The following is a 19640-nucleotide window of genomic DNA, read 5'->3' as shown; positions in this document are numbered from 1 at the left end:
CTGCCGCGCTCCCACTTGCCCAGGACAGCCAGCTCCTTCTACTGGGGGCATTCCGCCTCTCCTGTCCCCAAACACCCACACCCAGTGAGTGCGCTCCTCCCTACTCTGCACCTTGTCTCCAAGGTCACAGAAGCCATCAGGTCTAGTGCTGGGCCTGCCTGGAGCCTTCACAGTCTGATGGCACCTGCTGCTCCTTCTCTATTTCCCAAGGCTCCTGCAGCACGCTCCCCCACCCCCCATCTGCCCCCGCTTCAACCTACGCAGGGATCTGCCCATCTCATTTCTCTGTGTCTTGTCAACCAGAAAACTCAGCCTAGACTCTTCCACCTGAACTTCAGTGCCCCCCCCCAGCATTGCACCTACCAGCCGCGTCACCCACTCAGACCCCCAGGTTCTGGTCAAGCAGAAACAGTCACTGTTCCCAAGTTTGGACCTGTCCTATCACACTCCTCGGAATGCTCTTTCCCTTGACACATGAAAACCTCGTTCAAGTCCAAAGGGAGACAAAGCAGTGAAACAAGCCACTCTGTATCAGGACTTCAATCAGGTACTTCCAACACATGCTTAAGAGAGGATTCTCCAAAGAAAATGACTAACACCATAGTTCTGTCCCTAAACTACTCATCAGTTTCAGGTTATTGAAAAAATAGTCCCTTTATTGATTATGAAAAACTAGACACCAGAAATCACAGTGACCACCACATCATCCTAAGGATAAAGGGGCAATCACTGTTGTGCCCACACAGTGTTGGGCACCGGCCAGGAGACCTGCAGTACAGGCTTGTGGTTCTTCGGGATGTTAAATGTTCTGGAGAAAGTCAGGATTGCTAAACTCAGATAGCAAGAGAATACACTGAAAATCTAGGTTTCTCAGCATACTTTTTAAAAAGATTTTAGTCATTTACTTTTCAGAGAGAGGAGAAGGGAGGGAGAAGGAGAGGGAGAGAAACATCAATGAGTGGTTGCCTCTCTCATGCCCACCACTGGGGACCTGGCCCACAACCCAGGCATGTGCCCTGACTGGGAAGCGAACCAGTGACCCTTTGGCTCTCAGGCCAGCACTCAATCCACTGAGCCACACCAGCCAGGGCAGCATATCTTTTAAAGAAATCATGAAAAGTAAGTGGACAATAATGTGAATGAGAATGCATACGGTTTTAACGCTAGAAGAACTGCGTCCAAATTCTGGTATGTTCTGATAATCATGGAACTGGACACACCACTCAGCCTCTAAATGTCAGGTCCCATGATGCTGTGGGCACAGATCTGAACATGATCCCAGGGTGCTCATGAAAACTCTAGCATCTCCTGGTTGCTTCCCCCTCTGTGTAGTGTTCGTGGGGCCTCCCAGGTGACATGGTCTTTAGAACTTGGTAAAGCTGCTGAAGACTTTTCCATGTTTCAAGTCTGCACAAAAGTGATTTCTAAACTGTCCCATTCTCTCTTCGTACCTGATTACACTCTTCCTCAGCAGCACTTGCTTCTAAACCAGGTGAAATCAAACACTTTGCCAGACACGAACACTACGACTACTGTACATGCTAAGAATTCACTATGTTTGCTTTGTGCTGGCACAGATGCCAACACTGCAGGATAGAACTTTCACTGTAAGTAACCTGTACCCTAACCGCACTAGCCGGATTCATCATCACCATCATTGTTGCTTCTGTCTCGTCCTTCACTAACATAAATCTCTGCCATAAACCAGTACAAATTTGCTAACCACTTTTCCATTAAAACATATTAACTTGATCATCAACTCATGACCTGGAAATGTACAGAAGACCTGCAGCTTAAGGAAGTTTGACAAGAGCCCTCTGTATGCTGTGAGTGCGTTCGTGCCTGATTCTGCTGCCAACACTGGGTCTTCGCTTGTTGGGGAGGGTACGTTTAGAAGGAAGTGAGTGTCTGTGGTCAGCATTGAGGTGTCAAGTTTCTGCAGCTTTCTTACAGCTCACAGGTCTGAGTCAGTTCCACAGTGGGCACCATTCTCATTGAACAGTGGTCACGAGCCCCAAACTCCAGAGGAAACAGCCTGGATGTGCTCCCTTTTAACTACTGACATTGAGGGTGAGGACGCTGACTGGTTAAATGCCACTAAAAATAACAGGACATTCACATGATCGAACCATAGCTGCCTGTGATAAAAGAAGAATACTTCAGAGCTCACTGAGAGCAGCAAATTGTGTGTCAAGATCATGACCATCGTGTACCTGGGATATAGGTATTTACTTTTAGCTGATGAAGGTTCATTTCCAGTAGGAATGCAATCTGGGAAAAATTCATGCAAAGTCACAGACAGACAACACCAATTTCAATACTTGCATTTCTCCTATTCTGGAACTTAACCTTGTTCCCTATACCCCAACCACCATGGAAAAATGTCACGGAGTAACTCCTGGATCACACCCCACCCCCACCTCCAGGACAGGCCATGTGACTCCTGATGCCCAAGTCAGGACGAGCAAATACGCTGTCCATGCCCAGGGAGATGGTGGGCCTGGTGGCAGAATGAAAATGGAGGCCAAACTGTGCCCAGCACCAGAGCAGCTCAGTGCTGTTGACTCAATGTGAAGAGTCAGACAGACTGACCTCAGCTCAGGAAGGCAGCAGCGCAGCCAACCTCACTTCCTGAAGAATAAGAACACAATGGCACGTGTCTTGGGTTTATAACCTTAAACCCAAGGTGACAAAGGTCTGCATGTCATGCGGGACCAGAGTGCAAAATTCACAAACACTGAATTTGCCGATGACAGGCCACTTCCTCGTCACGTCCCAGCTAGAGAACCTGTGGCTAGGGCTGGAGGCAGCCCCCTGAGGTCCCCTCATAGGAACAGGATTACAAAGGACAGGGATCCTCAGTAGCAGCACTGAACACCGGGATTTCTCAAGCTGAACTCCAAAATTAGTTAAGAAAATAAAATTCAGCTGATTGAATGTGCAGGATTCCCAAATCCTATTATCCTTTGACCTTCCACCTATGGAAAGAGTGATCAGCACTTGATGTACCATTTGCCATTTAAATTCATCCAAATGAGAAATCAAAAAGAAACAGTGATTTCAGAGAAGAGCTGCCCGAGGCAGTAAAGGTCCATTTGCTGACATGTTTGGGGCATCATCAGACTAACACTTGGCATCCACTCCCTTGGACCAGCGCTCTATGCTCCTTTGTTCCCTCAGTCAGGCAAGCACACTTACCTCGCTACTCACTGGGGGACATGCGGTGGGGGGATTGCTCAGGCAGTAACTCCCACTACCCACAGTTGTGCAGGGGGCGCTTGGGCTCTGCCAGCTGGTCTGTCAGGAGCAGGCATAGTTCCAGGTTCATCTACCCAGTTCATCTTTCAGCAAATGTCTGCTGAATGCCCACTGCTGTGGAAAGGAGATGAGGGACCCACTGCGGATGGGGTGGAATCACCAAGTATGCAGGCACAACCATCTGCCTACAAGATTGTAAGAATTTCAGAAGTGGGATGTCATGAAGACTGGGACTGGAAGGCCTGTCCTAACCTGAGGGACCATGAAGGAATCTGTATAGAAGCAACACTGGAACTGAGGGTTAAACGAAGCAGGTCTTAGCGGAGGGTGCAGCATGTGCAGAATGGTTCAAATGAACATCAGAAGAACATGGAGGTTCGAAGAGCTGAGAAAAGCCCAGGCCGCCGTGTGCAAGGCCCTCTGACACAGCTTCGATTCCACGCAGAGCCATCTGTCATCTCCGGGGAAAACAAAGGCAGACAGATTTACCCTGACCAGGCTCTCCCTTCTCTAAGGCTGCTCCCCTGGATCCCACAGCCAATTCCCAGGGGACGGGAAGGACAGAGACAGACTTGCCTCTGGTCACCTCACCCAAAGCACCAACACTGCCACAACTGCTCGGTCACGGCAAATCCTTGCAACTAGGGACAAAGCTGTCTGGCTGTTGAAATAAACTCAAGCTGGGCCTAAGGAAGACTAAATCTACATAAACCACTCACCACGGAGGAGCATTTTCCTACATGATTGTCCATCAAATGCTAGACAATCGTGCAGAAAGCTGAATCTGGCTAATGCACATGTTATAGGAAAGGGGGATTATGTTTGGGCAAGAAAAGTGTCACTTTATGGTAACAGTGGCATTTTACTACTTCACACCTGAAAACAGTGAAGACTCAATTGTAAAATTTGTCACACTCGATTGTAAAATTCCTGAAAAGAAATTTTCTCTTTTCACAAGTTGTATCAGATTTAGAGAATAAAAGATGATTTTGAAAAAGACACTACATAGCCAAAAACTGTAAAAGAACTCATATGAAAAGAGTGAGCTGTCCTAAATAATATTCTCTTACTTTAAAATATTTATTTTTAGGGAGAGGGAAAGGAAAGGAGAAAGTGAGGGAGAGAAACATGAATATGTGAGGGAATCATAAATCCGTTGTCTCTCGCATGCCCCGTACCAGGGACCTAGCCCACAACCTAGGCATGTGCCCTAACTAGGAATTGTACCACCGTCCTTTTGGTTTGCGGAATGCCGCTGAGCCACATCAGTCAGGGCCTAAATCATATCCTTCGGGTAATGATTTTCAATATATTCTTTCTGACCTCTCTCTACATATATATATAGTAAATAAATAAATTTTACAAGCATATAAAATTTTCATTTTTCTTCTCAGATTTTGGCATAACCTTTCTCATCTAGATTTAGGTGAGCATTCAACATCATGCTCACTGATGTACTGTGTCTTCCAGGACAGCCCAAGACACACAAGATACTCTGCGACAGTCACTCACTTCTGAGCAGAAAACCAGGAAACAACCTGCTCCCTGAGCACCTTCCCTGAGACGGGCTTGGTAACTCTGACTTGAGCTACTGATTTTTGCTGCACACCTGAACAGGCTGTTCTAATTCGCAGTCATGTGTCCCAAAAAACAATACGGAGATAGTTTTAGAATCTTTTTTGGAGAAGTCTTAGAATTTTCTCCAATAAATAAAAAGTATGTAAAAGAAAAAAGTTAATCAATACATAAACCTCTTCTAGGAAAGTATATAACAGAATAAGGGCAACAAACAAAAAACATGCCATTTTGCACAAAGATCCTAAAGCAAAAGAATTATGTCTAAGACTGAGCATGAAAGAATGCTCGGATTCAGAACCACTTGCTCTCCTTACCGCTTCCCAGAGACAAGGTTTTGTGTGAGTGTTCACCCAGGGTAACTTCTCAAAAACAAAGATGATCCGTGAAAATGCAAACTCTCTGGGCCTCCAGGTGCCATCCTGGAGTCCTGAACGAGGCCATCTCCTTCCCAGCGGGAAGGGGGTGGCCCCCAAGGCCCACAGAGCAGCGTCCCCACGCAGGCTCTCTCCTCCTCACAATTCAGTCAGGTGGGTGAGACTTGCGTAATTGTGCAAGAACCTCTCAGCTAACACTTGACTACGCCACCCACTCACCAACCCTCCGTCCTTCCCACAAGCACATTTATTGTATCTGTTACCAAGTGGCTGAGAGGGGACCCAAAGAAACTGCAGTGGGGTGACCAGGCTGGGTGCCACTGTAGAGATCTTGGGGGCCAATTACAACATTCAATTTTCTCTCTCTATTATTTGCATATGATGTTCAAACAATGCCCAAACCTTGAAGATAAGCCAAACACTTACACATCCTTATTTTCTTATTCTACTTAAAGGTGCATTGAACTCACCTTTTTGGGCTTCTTGTACTCAAAATACTAGGCACTAACACAATCTTGACCTCTGAGGATCATTACCTCTAAGAACATACTCTGAGTAATCGGTTTCATCTTTCAACACTGTTCTTTGGGGACAGGCGTGTGAAGGGCTGCAGCTTTCAGTCCCTTCAGTAGATCCCAGAGGCCAGGACCTACTAGTTCTTCCTTCACTGAGGGCTTGGCTATGAGGCTAGGCCAGCAAAAGACCAATGATTTTAGAAAGAATTGGAATCTGACACGCATTCTTCTTTCTCAAGTGTCCAACTGGGAACATAGGGTTGTTGAAATAGCATATTCTATTCTAAAAGAACATGAGTCAGTGGGATGGACGGTCATGGTTCTGGGGTCTGTGACAACTCTGTGACCAAGGAGCACCGCGGCCACCAAAAACTCATGTGACCTCATCTGTAGAACGCGGGCTCAGACATGGGCCCCCTTAGTGTCCCCCCAAAGCTAAGCCCTGCAATCTGTTTACAATGGTGCTGGGTGATGGCCATTTCAAATGTTTCCCTGCCATAAGGTCTCTCTCTCGGAGAAGTGCGCTCACCGAAACGAAAGTAAAACAGAGGCCGGTTTCCCGCGGTGCTGGCCACCCGCTCCCTGCCAGCGGCTTCTCTGATGTCACACACCCCGATGTGGCCGGAGTGTGGTGTTCTCCTCGGGGCGCCTTCACTGTGCTGCAGTCTACACCGGGCCACCGCAGCTCCGTTCGCTGCTGTAACAAGTCGAAAAAAAACTAATTAATTCAAACTTTAGTTTTTTTTAAATTTGTTACAGCGCTGAGCAGAGCTGCCGACCCCATGCAAAGGGACCACGCAACATGGGTGCCACCCGGAGCGCCCAGCCCACACAGTCAGCCATGCTCTCGGCACCACGGCTGGAGAACCACCTTCTGGGAACTGCTTCTGTTTCACTCTTGTTTGGTCAGGCACAGAAATGAGATCCCACCAATGTCGAAAGCCTACAGTCAGCCTGCCGGCCTTCCTGCAAGATGTGGAGGGGCCGCCTACGGAAAGGGACTCACAGTAATGGGCCACAGGTCATCACCCGGCCGTCTTGCTAGAGGACAAGAGAAAGGGGGAAGGGAAGGCTACCGTCCACTCATCTGCCCACACACGCCCCTTAAGCCTTTCGTATGAGGGCATCAGCCAACCGAAAACCTATTTTTTAATCCACTCGGGTAGAACAGCGCTTTTCCCTTTTAAAAGCCAGAAATCAGGAAATCAAGCCTATCAGCTAAGTCAGGCTATACAACAGGTCCATTTTTTAGGTTAACTCTCTTACGAATCAAGGAAAGAGTGGAGAAGGGTAGCGGGGCCACATGGTGATGGACAGAGACTTGCCTCCGGGTGATGAACACACAACACAGCGTACCGACGACGTGTTGTGCAACTGTGCACCTGCAATTTTGTTAACCAGTCACCCCAATAAATTCAATAAAAAGGAAAAAAGAACCAAGGAGAGAAGGAAAAACACACAAAATGAAAACGAAGATACGATCACAGCAGAAACTAAACACACAAATTAAGTTTCCTGTGATATAAGGTTCAGGGAAGGCTCCTCATCACGCTAGCAGAGCACTTCTGGGTGTGTCGCCGCCCGGAGATCAGGAGGGACAGAGCTGGGGGTCCGTCCGTGAAATGCGCCTGCTTAACCCTTCTCCAGAAGCATCTGAGCCGCTGTAAAACCTTGTTGTAACAGTGAAAACTGTAGAGTTCAGGCAGCACCTTTCCTCGACTACAGCATTACCTGCATTAGCTTTATGTCATTCCCAAAGCCTAGCCACTTCAAGGTCACCCTCAAACCAAACTGAGCTTCATCAGAACTGATGTCTGAGAGCTGCAGCCTGGCATCTTTTTCTGTTTCTTGAACTGGACAGAACCTGGCTTAAGTGCAGAGAGATTCTACAAACCTGGACATTGAGTGAGACAGAGTTTGTACTTTTAGAAGAATCCATAATGTTTTGTAATCACAGTTCAAAGCAAAACCACCCTTTGTGATTTCATAATCCCTGGCAGGATAGTGTATCGTTTTCTAGGTTTCTAGATTTGTCCTGACCCCCAATGACTTCAGTTGGCTTCATTTAAACTATAAGCATTTTGAAGTAATCAACGATATTACTGTCCCCTATAGATGAAATACTTATTAAATATATTAGGCACACTTATAAAATATCCTGTGTGTATTTTTTATTCACAAAATATACATGCAACCCTAGGAAAAACTTAAATGTGACCAGAGACACGTCAGGAGCATGATCTTCATGCAAATCACCGACTAAAGAAGGTGATTTGCTCATTTCCTTCTCTTGCATGTTGCAGTTAACTCTTTAAACTAGTTGACAGATCACCACAGTTTACGTACTTGGAGGCTGGGGCAGGTAGGCACCAATTAATTTCGACCTCTTCTTTTCATATCCTTTTTGTGTGATGTCACCTGTAAGAGAAGGAAACAAAGATTCAGGATGGTCCCCAAAGGCAGATTTGATCACGCAATACCATCTAAGAAGACACACAGGCACAACGATGTTTTCTGTTTGCCCTACAATTAATAATTTAAGAAGAAAACACTTCAGTCATTTGCCTTGTTTTTTTCCCTTTGCCCTCAAATAAACAAAACTGCTTGCCCGGCCCTCCTCTCAAGATTTTGGCTTCGACGGGACCCAGAATTAGATTCTTGTAATCTTATTCCCATCTGCCAGAGGAGGAAACCTCCCCAGTCCGCACGGCCCTCATTAACCTCATTAACCACAGATGGAGCCGGTCCCCACTGGTGACAGCTGCCCCAAAACCATCACTGATTATCACCTCCTTCCATTAATAAGGTTTTTTTTTCCTAATCAGCGTGTGAGACCCAAGGACTTTAAACTGCTAGGATATTTTGGAAAACAAGGGACTTAGACTTAATGGAACATTAAATAAAACAAAGTTAAAGAACATGGGACCTATGGAAATCCAAAATATGTGAAAAAGATACTTATCAGTAAGACGAGAATTAAAATGCTGTGAGCAGAGTTGCACACACAGCAGAGCAGGAGCCATCACACCACGCTGACCTTCTTCCTAAGTGCTGAGGACACGGGACAGAATGACCTCTGAGACATGCAACAGCCTTTCCAGGTAAAAGCGCTATTGCACACAACATGCTGATTTTTCCCTTGAATTTTTTAGAATCTGCTTAATTTTTCCTAATATTCTGATCAAACCATCATGCCCAGAAGAGTCAAAACTTGAGCATGAATAAAAACACAGCAGGCAAATGACAAGTTCTTTTTTTTTTAAGATTTTTAAAATTTATTTATCTTTAGAGGGGAAGGGAAGGAGAGAGGGAGAGAAATATCAATCTATGGTTGCCTCTGGTGTGTCCCCTGCTGGGAACTGGCCTGCAACCCAGGCATGTGCCCTGACTGGGAACCGAACCATGATCATGTGGTTCGCAGGCCCGCGCTCAATCCACTGAGCTACACCAGCCAGGGCCAAATGACAAGTTCTTATGGGCCTCACACAAAGTGGTGAACTTGCTTTCTCTAATGAGATATGCTCACCAAACTCGACGGGACCACAAAATGCCCTTAGTGTTTAATGTTTGACACGTAACTCACAGCTCCCTGTAGAGTCTTGTCTGCCCCACGAAACATGACTCATTTTTAAACACGGGGCCATAAATAAACAAAGATACAGAAAACGCATCCTGTTCTTGGGTGATGAGCATTTCTGGTGCCACACCTATGCGAGTGACCCCCATAGGTCGGCTGATCAGAATAGCGTGAGACACGGCCCCACCCAAGAGCTGCCATGCTTTGTACCTGCGCCCGTTCACAGCTCCGTGCTGCGGCTGGTTGCATCTTTTTGGAAAGACTGCATCACATATTCCACTTTTTAAAAACATCCAAAATTTCAGCATCCTCAACACCCACATGCATGTGCACACTCTGGAATAGCTTTGTGGTCGATCAGGACAAGGCAGCGAGCGCATACGTGGAGATGCCGGCAGAGAGGAGGCTCTCACACCTTACCCTCCCCACCTCGAACTTCTCTCTCACCCAGCAATTTCCAAACAGCGCACCACAAGAATTTTTAAAACAGGCAATACCTGACTATTTAGTCAGGGGCACTGACCTCTTCTCCCTTAGATCATCAAATTTTTTAAAAAATGACAACAGCCAACATAATAGTCGTCGGTGTGACTGAATCAAAACTATACCTATCTTTCTGGTCGGATCAGCACATACGTGTTTTCTGGTGTGCCACAGATTTTTAGTAATTAGTTTGTGTGTGCCGTGGGATGAAAAAGGTTGAAAGGCCGCTGCTCTAGCTGACTGCTCTTTGTGTAACGTCGCAAGAAAGAGGAAAACATCTGCCTTGGAGAAAACAGGATAGAATAACCCGCAGAAAGAGGCACTTTCTGCTCTTTGACAGCAAAGCAGGAACAGCCTCCCAGGAGGGCCATCCTCTCAGCCCCCGGGGACCCCTGAGCAGGCAGCTGCCCCCTCCTCCCCAGCATTTCCACTGCCCTTCACCACATGTTCTCCCCGACCAGTCTTTGGAGAGAGAGAAAAAACTATCAAGGAAGCTAGTCTCCATGCTAATTGTACTCTCCCTTAATCCACGTTGGCTTCAGCTCAGCATTTTACAAATTCAAAGCGAGTCAGCTTTTGCAAGCCAGGGGACACCTGGATGAAACAAAAGCAGGGACCAGGAAAAGGAACATGGGAGCGAGAGTATCGGGGGAGTCACCATCAACGAGCACATAGAGGCTCCCCAAGGAGCTCCCTGTGAGCTACTTGATTACCAGGGTGCCCATTCCCAGCCAATTCCACTGGCTGTTCAACCTCTGGCAACTCACAGCATCTTTGCCAGTATACCCAAAACTCAGCTCAAGGTTTAAAAACACTCAGATGAACACAAGTATAAGGGGTGTTCACAGGAAACTCACTTCAAACTCTGTCTTTAAATTCTTACTTTGAAAAACTCCAATTTTTTAAACCTTAAGCGTAAAGGAAAATAAGTACTTCCCCCAAGAAATCATAATCCCCCTCAAAAGGGAAGGTGTCAGTGTGGTCCTGTCCTACACGTCCTAAACAACCTCTTTTAATTCTTGTAACAACTGAGTTTAAGGTAAGAGACTGAGGCACCACAGTACTTATGTTTCTCTCTCAGGGCTCCAGATCTAAAAAGAAAATAAGTCTTGTCCAAATCTCATACTTTCCCCATTGAAATCACACTCAGAATCTGCCACCGGGACTAATGCCAACGTGGTCAGCGTTCTCCAGACGTCCTGCCCAGCTCCAGCCACCCCGGACATCCCGCTCCCAGGGACCACCTCCGCACCCACTGCCTGCTGTCGCCCTCCACAGCCCAGCCCAGCTCTGTAACGTCCCGGTGTGAGGGCTCCTGCTGCACAGGATTTTGCACACGTTACAGTGCTGCCCTCCCCATGCAGCCCCGGTGGCTACTGATGGTTTATTTTGGTTTCAAAAATAAGCGAGTGGCTCTCTCCCCCTCAAAACCACGTTGCGACGCCTTTGCGGGTCCGTGTCCTCCAGGCCGAGTCCTGCCCCCGGTGTTTCACAAATCAGGACTGTGTGCTGATGGGGTCAGTCACACACGTGAGCAGCAGACACGAGTGGCAGAGTGACTTCTAAGAAACACAGGGTGACTGTTTAACTGCTTAGTGACCGTGAGGTAAAGGGCAGAGGGGAACGTCAGTAACAATCCCATTACTAAAATGTGTAATACAACAGCTTGACTTGTGTGTTACCCAGAAGAACCCAGCATCTGTGACAAGGCGCCAGGTTCACCCAGGTCCCTAAAAGCATCCGAGCTAAACATGCCTTGCTATACACTGTCTTTCTGAGGGAGAAAGTCCAGGCATTTGTAACTCCGGAACCACTTTAGCATCTGGTAGTCAGAGATCCAACAGATCCTCAGACATACCCACTGCAAATTATAGAAGCAAACTTTCTGGTAGAGGCATTTGTGCGCATAGTTCTGAAGCAACCTGTGAGGCCTTTGTGCTAATACAATAGATAGATAAGAGACAATAGCTATGGTAAGGTGATAGGTAAATAACAGATGACTGATACAAAGAAAACATGGTTAATAGATGACCTATAGATAGGTGTAAGTAAATAATAGGTAGATATAGATAGGTAAGTAGGATATAGACAGATAATAGGTAATGGATAGATAATTCGACCGACAGAGGCTGGCTGGGTTCTCACACAATTCTGCCCAATCAGAAGGCCTCCCTGGTTTCTGTCCAAGGTTGACCTACACCCCAGGCCAGGGTATCACCTGGTTCCTCCCTTCACTTTGCATCAGTTCAGGCCGAAAGATCAATTGGCCACACCTCCTCTCTTCTCACCTTGGATCTGTAACACACACAGTCTTCAGCATAAAACTTTGGAAATTCAAGGTGGAAAGGCTACTAAAAGGGACCGACTGCTCCATGTCCCATCTCTAAACAAGGTTTCATTTCACATCTATCATCATACAAGGAACAGCCTATGGTTTACAGCAGGTTAATTAGTACTTTTCTCAGCCTGGAGCTACAAGATCATCGTCGATGAGAGACACGGCTCATCCCCACCCGTGATCCATTTACAGAATTTTGTTCCTTGAAAAGTAGCTACTACAAGGCAGGATCTACACTTGATTATTCTCCATATAAAATTCCAAAGAGTATATTCTCCATGCTTGAATACTCAAGACACTCATTTATTTCACACCATTTTCATTTTCATTTATTTTCTTATTTAAAGAGAGGGGGAGGAGGGAGGAAAAAGGGAGAGAAACACTGACTGGCTGCCTTCCATACATGCCCCAACTGGGGACCGAATCAGCAACCCAGGCATGTGACCTGGAGGGGAACTGAACCTGCAACCTTTCCGTTTGTGGGACGATGGCCAACCAACTGAGCCTTCACTGGCTGGGGCTCCCTTTTCATTTTAGTAATAAGAAGGTATAACAGAAAAGTAAATGAAAAAATCACTAGCAACCCCAGTGAGGAGAAAATTAAAGTGATCTTTTGAAGCACTTTCTACTTATGAAAAGTGCAATTTGTTATCCTTAAAAAAGTTTCATGAGACTTTAAATTCCAGCAGTAGAAATAAAGTTGTCACGTGTTCTGTTTACGAAGACATAGTTATAGATAAGTCATAAATTTAAAATGAAAATGCAAGTAAAGCAAAACCACCAGTAAACGGTTAAACCATACTCTGAGACAGAAAAGAGAATTCTTCCTTCCCTCTCCAAATGGCATTCTTTTTCTTACCTACACTGTAGGCCAGTTTCAGAGTGAAGCCTGAGTCTGAGAAAAGGGAGGGGAACACAAGAGTGAAGGTGACATCACGGCTCCCCGGTGTTCCCGTCTCAGCCTCACTCTGACAAATTCAGCCCACCGAGGCTTGTGCAGAGCCCCCAGACCTGTGCTCCGGCCAGGACAGGAAACCCAGAGCCCTGTGTTCTCCAGGCAGCAAAGGGTGCCCCATCATTAACGTATGGGTTACAGCCAAAACAGGATCAATTCAGAGTAAACAGACTGGCTTAACGGTGATGGTTTCCATTCTCGTGTCAGGAGTTATTTTATTATTTATTGCTGGAACAAATGTTTCATATAACAAAGCAATCATTTCCATATTTGGACTTTTATGGCCGTCAGGAACCTTCATGGCATTTCTTTCCTACACTGATGGCTTTATAAGGCTTAGGGACACACTTCCAGGCATTCTCCCTCTTGACCTGCTGCTGGAAGCATGACTGTCAGCTCTGCACATACCACTGGTTGTGGTGCAGAGAGAATGGTGCAGAGAGACACTGCGATATCCAGGCAAGTACCCATCTGCCCACGGGAGCAGGAGCAGGCAGACCAGGGACCTCTATTCCCAAACCCCCACCTCCCCAAGCACAAGCCAGGGGCCCCACAAGGGCAGCTGATTTCTCAGGGTCTCACTATTCTCATTGATCAAACATTAATAACACACTTATAACATTCTACCATGGTTGAAAAAATCACATGACCAGAAAGTGCAATATTTCAAGAAGCATGAAGCAGTTATAACAACCCAATAAGTACTTGCCAGCATCTATTACATGTTCAGAGGTGTGATCGACTCTAAGGAGCACGCAAGTATGGCTCTGGCCTCCAAGCTGGGCAGGAGGACACACGAGAGCAGCTTTGCTTGTGTGCTAGCAAGTCCTGTGCAGTTAGAAGCTGGAAGGGACTATGGCAGTGCACCCTCAAGAGAGGTGAGGCCAACGACAGATTACGGAAGTGCCACAGATCCTGAGGAAAGTCACCCATCTGCTTCTCTTTCATCTTGTCACCGACACGGACGCCAACAGCTCTCTGTTCATGATCCAAACAGCTGCTCTGTCCCTAGCTCTCCAGTCCCAGACCCCCTCCTCCCTCCACAGGCAGCCCTTGGATCTGTCACTAAGAGGATGGCATGACCTCCTGCCTGGGGTGGGTCGAAGGCTGCCGCACACTTTTCGGACGGAGCGCACACTCCCCAGAAGGCCCCAGGTCCTTCACGAGCCTGACCCTCTTGTGCAATGTTCACACCACTGCATGGCGACTCTGCTTCTCTTCGTTACTATGTGTATTGCTGGTCATTAGTTTACGTCATATTTCCAATGTAAAATTTGAAAATTTTATGGTCCACGAGAATATGTCAGGGTGGTCAGGATAAGCATAAAAACTGCACTATTGTTCTAAAACCAACAAGGCTTGTTCTAAGACTTAATATGAAGGGGAAATTCTCAAGACCTACATATTAACATGACTGGGTTTTTATATATATGTAAATTACCCCAAAACGCCTTAAAACATTTAGTTAATGGCATTGCCAGAAAGATAAAAATATTTTAAATGTGCCAACATATTAAAATTATAATTCTAGCCAGTAAGTTTCTGGATACTATCACTTAAGGCTTTATCTTTAAAAAAGATTAAATGTCCCCTGTGGCTTTTCACTTTGGTAAGTCAAAAACTCCAATTGCAAGAGGCTTTAAAGAAAATAGCCTGTCTGGAGTCCACTCTATTCTGAACCACAGGAGAGCAAGAGCCAACCCCCATCCACCCACAGCCAGCTTGAAAGCTGCTGATTTTAAAGGAAAACTACTCCCAGCACAGGAGTCCCGGGGCCAGAACTGCCCTGAAGATCTTAAAAATGAACATTCCAACAGAGGTTTCTAAAGTGCCAAAATGCTGGAGAGTGTGCTGTGTAGGTAACAGCGAAAGGCCTGCGAGTTCCCCTGCTGCTGGGCGTGCCCCCCACCCAGAGCCCCAACAGGATTGGGGCCCAGCAGGCAACCCCCACCCAGGGCTCTCGCCACAGCCCCTGAGACACCCACCAGCCGTCAGCCCTGCTAACCAGTCTGGAAAATCTAAATAGGCCAGTTTCAGGCAAATTGTTATAATCAACTCCTAAAAAATCTTTAAGCCAGCAAGCACAACTATTTTCTAGGATTCACATATCCCTCCCCTGTTTGTCAAAAAAGAAAAAGAAAAAAAAATACTCTTAGGAAGGTAGTTCTTGAGAAGTCCACATAAATATGAAACAAAGCTGCTTTATGACAGTGGCTTCTCCTGCATGCAATAAAGTGTGTTTTACTGGATGTTTTACCTGTTCCTCGATGGGAAGGGTTGGGAAGGGTTGGGAAGGGTTGGGAAGGGTTGGGAAGGGTTGGGAAGGGGTGGGAAGGGGTGGGAAGGGGTGATTGACAGCATCTTTCATTATTTCTGCCTAGAAATCCAGAAGCTCCGATGGGATCAGGGTCCCAACAAGCTCAGCCCTTTCGCATCCAAACCTCACAACTCTTGCCAGCCTCTCGCCCCCCTGGCTAAAAGCTCCCCTGTGAAGGCACACAGGGAAAGACCATCAGACCTGGTACTGTACATTGAGAGGGGAACAGAAGCACAAAATGTGCAGAAGGAACACTGATTTTCTACAGTGAGCCAGGATCTCCCTGGACGCCTTACACATAAAAACACCATTTAAATTTTAGAGATCCATCATCATCACCCCCTCATTTTCCACAACAGGTGACAGTCCCAGCAAGACTAAGACATGTGCCCATGGGCCTAACTGAAGGAACCATCCAGAACTATTGGTACCAGCACCGCAGCTTTCCTGCCATTCCACCACAAATGGGACTGTCTGCAGTCACAATGCGGGAATGTCAAAGCCATCTGTGGGAGAGGAAGAAGGGCACATTGCACAAAAAAAGTCTGTGCCAGTCCTGGGATCCAGACAGTCTTGGGGTGTAGCCTGGGGCAAGTAATCAGACAGGAGGGACTCCACAGGCGCAGAGAAAGGAAGGGTGTAAGGGGCAAACCACTAGTGACGGTTATGAAGCGGGTCCCACTGAAGCCATTCCTGCTCTCCTGAGCAGGGCCATGAGGCAGAACCAGAGGGAGAAACGAGCAACTGGCCCAGTTTATCGAAGGCTTAACCACTCTGGCATCAGAGGAAGCAGGCAGCAGAGTAAAGACAAGAGGTCCCTCCAGTGCAAAGACCTAAACACGAAAAGTGTGTCCCTATAAACAGAGCTCAAGATTGACTACGCTCGTCAGCTTTAGGAAGGTGCTACCCTGCAAGGACCTAACACCACGAAAGCCCTGACTTTCTAAAAATAGTATAAGCAATTAGTTTCCTATGGTAGGACACTCTTGCTCACCAAGAGTTTGATTTCACAGTATTTTCAGAATCATCTAAGTCGAGGACTTGAGAGCCTTTGGCAGCTCTGGCCCTTTGATTGGCTGTTTCTATCCCAGCTCCGGGCGAGTCAAAGGACTGGAGAGTCTGCCCTGTCTGCCCAGACACAGCCTCAGTGAGAGAAGCTCAGAACAATTCTGTGAGCAATTCACACCATGCCCGTGCCTGAGAGTCCCAGGACTAGGCAGGAACACACACTCCTAGCAAAGTCCCTGAGGTTGGGCAGTTTCTTCCACCCCCATCATCTGTTTTATTACTGTTTTTCATTTTAGTCAGTCCAGTAGGTAAGCAGTGATATCTCACAAATGGTTTAAATTTGCTTTTCTCTAACTCCTAATAACGTTGTCCTTTTTTTCACATGCTTCTTTTCCACTGGCATCCTCTTTGGTGAAATGCCTGCTCATGTCCTTGGCCAATTTTCTAATTGGATTTTGGTAGCTTTGTTGAGTTCTTGGAGCTCTTCATATATTATGGACAGTCCTTTATACGTGTGTTGCAAATACATGCTCCCAATGAATAGCTTGTCTTTTTATCATCCTCTTACAGGTTTCTTTCACAGAGCAAAAGTTTTTAATTTTGATGAAGTCCAATTTATCACTTTCCCCCTTCTATAAGTGGTTACTTGGTACCATGGATCAGGCTTGGCCTCTGTCACAGATGAACAGCACAAACATGTCATTCCTGCTTCTGCAAGTCCCCAGGTGGCTCTCTGTAGCAGTCTTGTTAGGAATGTACTTTCTGTCCATCAAAGACCGCTTGAATTACGTTTTATTCACCTGAAATTCAATTTCTGCCCATTCTGTCTCGGCTAAATAAGATTCTTCAGGGAAGAAAGCAGTGCACCTGCAGACCTGCAGCGCTCCCCGGTTCCGCCACATTCACCCTTCCTGGAGCCCGAGTGCTAGTTCGCACTTCACCCCAGCGACAGCTGAAGCCTGAAAAAATGTCTCCTGGGCAACGGCATAAAGGACACTCGGGGCATTTGTTGAACTCTATTGGCTAATGATTAACAACAATTTTAAAATTCTGTAACTGCTTGAGTTTTCCTCCATGGTATTATTTATTTGCAAACTGATATTTCTTACCAACATTACTTTAGTTTACAAAGAACTGTTGACTGTAGTGAGAATGACTTTCTGCCTTTATTATTCTCAACCGCCTGTTCAGGGAAGACACGGCTCCTGAAATATTTAGTCTGAATCAATTTTCTTCTAAGCAGATCCTCCTCCACTGTCTTGATTCCTTCTGAATGGACTAAGATGGATCACTCACTAGAAACACTACCTGATCCACTCAGGGCTAGCTCGACAGACACTTCCATACACTTCACTGCTGGTTTGCTTGCCACCGGCACTGATACCATGAACCAGAAACATTCACATCCTTTATCTACGTCCCTTTTTAAACCATGGGGCTTTACTGATAACTTTCCCAAAGGATATCCAGAATGTCCAGTTGTCATTTGTCAAACTGTTAATGCTATTCTACAGAACTCATTGATACATTAACCCCTCAAACTTTATAACAGCCTAAGTGCTGATGACTCGGGAACCTGACACCATTGTGGCTGGAGAGGAGTGGATGGACCCCTGACTCCAAGCTGACCAGCTCTCACTCAGGTGGGATCCTGGGGCAAACAGGACCACCGAGAGTAACTTGACAATTACAGAATAAAACTGGGGACCCCTCAGCAAACGTAGACCACCTACAATTCTGCACATGAGATTTGGGCTGGGTCTGGCCCTCTTTAGCATCTCCACATACTGGAGACGCCCGGGTAGCACATGTTAACTCCCCTCACAAACCACCTCTCTGAGGGTAGGCAGTCAGGATCAAAGGCCAGCTCCTGGTTCATTCCCAAGCCCTGCCCAGCCTGTCCCACCAGCAAGGCCTGGAGGGCCTGGAAACCCCAGGGATGCTGGTGAGCACCCAGCCTGCCACTGGTGTGGTGACATGGCCCCATGTTCCTCCCTTGAACAAGGAGCCACCTCTACTTCTTCTATGATATGGAATACAACCCTTCATCACAGGATCAGTCTGATCTCAGGGAATCTGGAATCTCAAGAGGACACTGCAGCTAAATACTGAATCTGAAATGGCTACAGTAACACTCAGCTCTGACTCAGCCCTGGTGGAATAAACTTCATGCTCCTACCAAAACTTTACCTCAAACTGTCCAAATGTCACAGAAAAATCCTGAATTTACTTTGTAACTTATTCATTTATCCAAAAAAAACATGTATTAATATCTACTATGTGACAGATTATCGATAAAGGGTAGTAAATGAAACAGACACACGTTTGCTGAATGAAAGATTAAATAACAGTTACAGTTTCACTTTTAAAACTTTTTTAAAGGTAGAAATAAAGTGGTGCTAAGTTAATGATCCCATGACTTTCTTAAACAAATTGTCCCATCTGGATCAGTAATGGAAAATAAATATAAAAACAAAGGCCTTATTAGGAAATAAGAATGACTAATATTGCCTCCCTCTTACAGGTTTCAAAATATTGAATATACCAGAAATTGAGGGCATTTTTATACACTAACAATGAACTATCAGAAAGGGAAACTAAGAAAACAAGCCCATATACAATTGCATAAAAAAATTAAATACCTAGACATAAATTTAACCAAGGAGGTAAAAGATCTGTTCTCAAAAAAACTGTAAAACACTGAAGAAGGAAACTGAAGATCATTTAGATCTTCAATTAGAAATATATTAGAAATATATCTTCAAAATAGAAATATATTCCATTCTCATAGACAGGAAGACTTAACATTATTAAAACGTCCATACTACCCAAAGTAATCAACAGATTTAATGCAATTCCTATCAAAATACCAATGGTATTTCTCATAGGACTTGAACAAATAATCCAAAAATTTATCTGGAACCTCAAAAGGCCTCAAAGAGCCACAGGAATCTTGAGAAAGAACAGAGTTGGAGGTATCAGACTACACAATATAAAACTAAAGTAATCGAAACAGCATGATAATGGCATAAAAACAGATGTGTAAATCAATGGAACAGACCACAGAGCCGAGAAACAAACCTGCATCTTTATGGTCAATTAACATATGACAAAGGAGGTAAGAACATACAATGGAGCAAAGATGGTATATTCATAAATGGTGCTGGGAAAATTGAACAGATACATGCAAACAAATTAAATTAGACCACCTGGTTATACCATATACAAGAATAAACT

At 45.7% G+C, this 19640-nt stretch overlaps 1 protein-coding gene across 4 annotated transcripts in view; it reads right to left on the bottom strand.

The window, feature by feature from the left end:
• Positions 1-19640, bottom strand: part of DIP2C (DIP2 acetate--CoA ligase C (putative)) — a 438780-nt gene that overhangs the window by 214227 nt on the left and 204913 nt on the right. For 2 of the 4 annotated variants that reach the window (XM_037031859.1, XM_037031860.1), the window contains exons 2-3: positions 8072-8143; positions 6255-6422 (exon numbers count right to left, since the gene is read on the bottom strand). In XM_037031859.1, coding sequence (XP_036887754.1) covers positions 6255-6422; positions 8072-8143 — 240 coding nt within the window. The remainder of the gene's footprint in view (positions 1-6254; positions 6423-8071; positions 8144-19640) is intronic. The other 2 variants (XM_037031861.1, XM_037031862.1) reach the window with 1 other exon arrangement.

The sequence above is a fragment of the Sturnira hondurensis genome, unplaced genomic scaffold (assembly GCF_014824575.4).
Source record: "Sturnira hondurensis isolate 20B ecotype Veracruz unplaced genomic scaffold, ASM1482457v3 Scaffold0021214, whole genome shotgun sequence".
In the NCBI taxonomy this organism is placed as follows: Eukaryota; Metazoa; Chordata; class Mammalia; order Chiroptera; family Phyllostomidae; genus Sturnira; species Sturnira hondurensis.
Note: the sequence above shows the minus strand (reverse complement) of the source record. Positions and strands in the feature narration are given on the sequence as shown.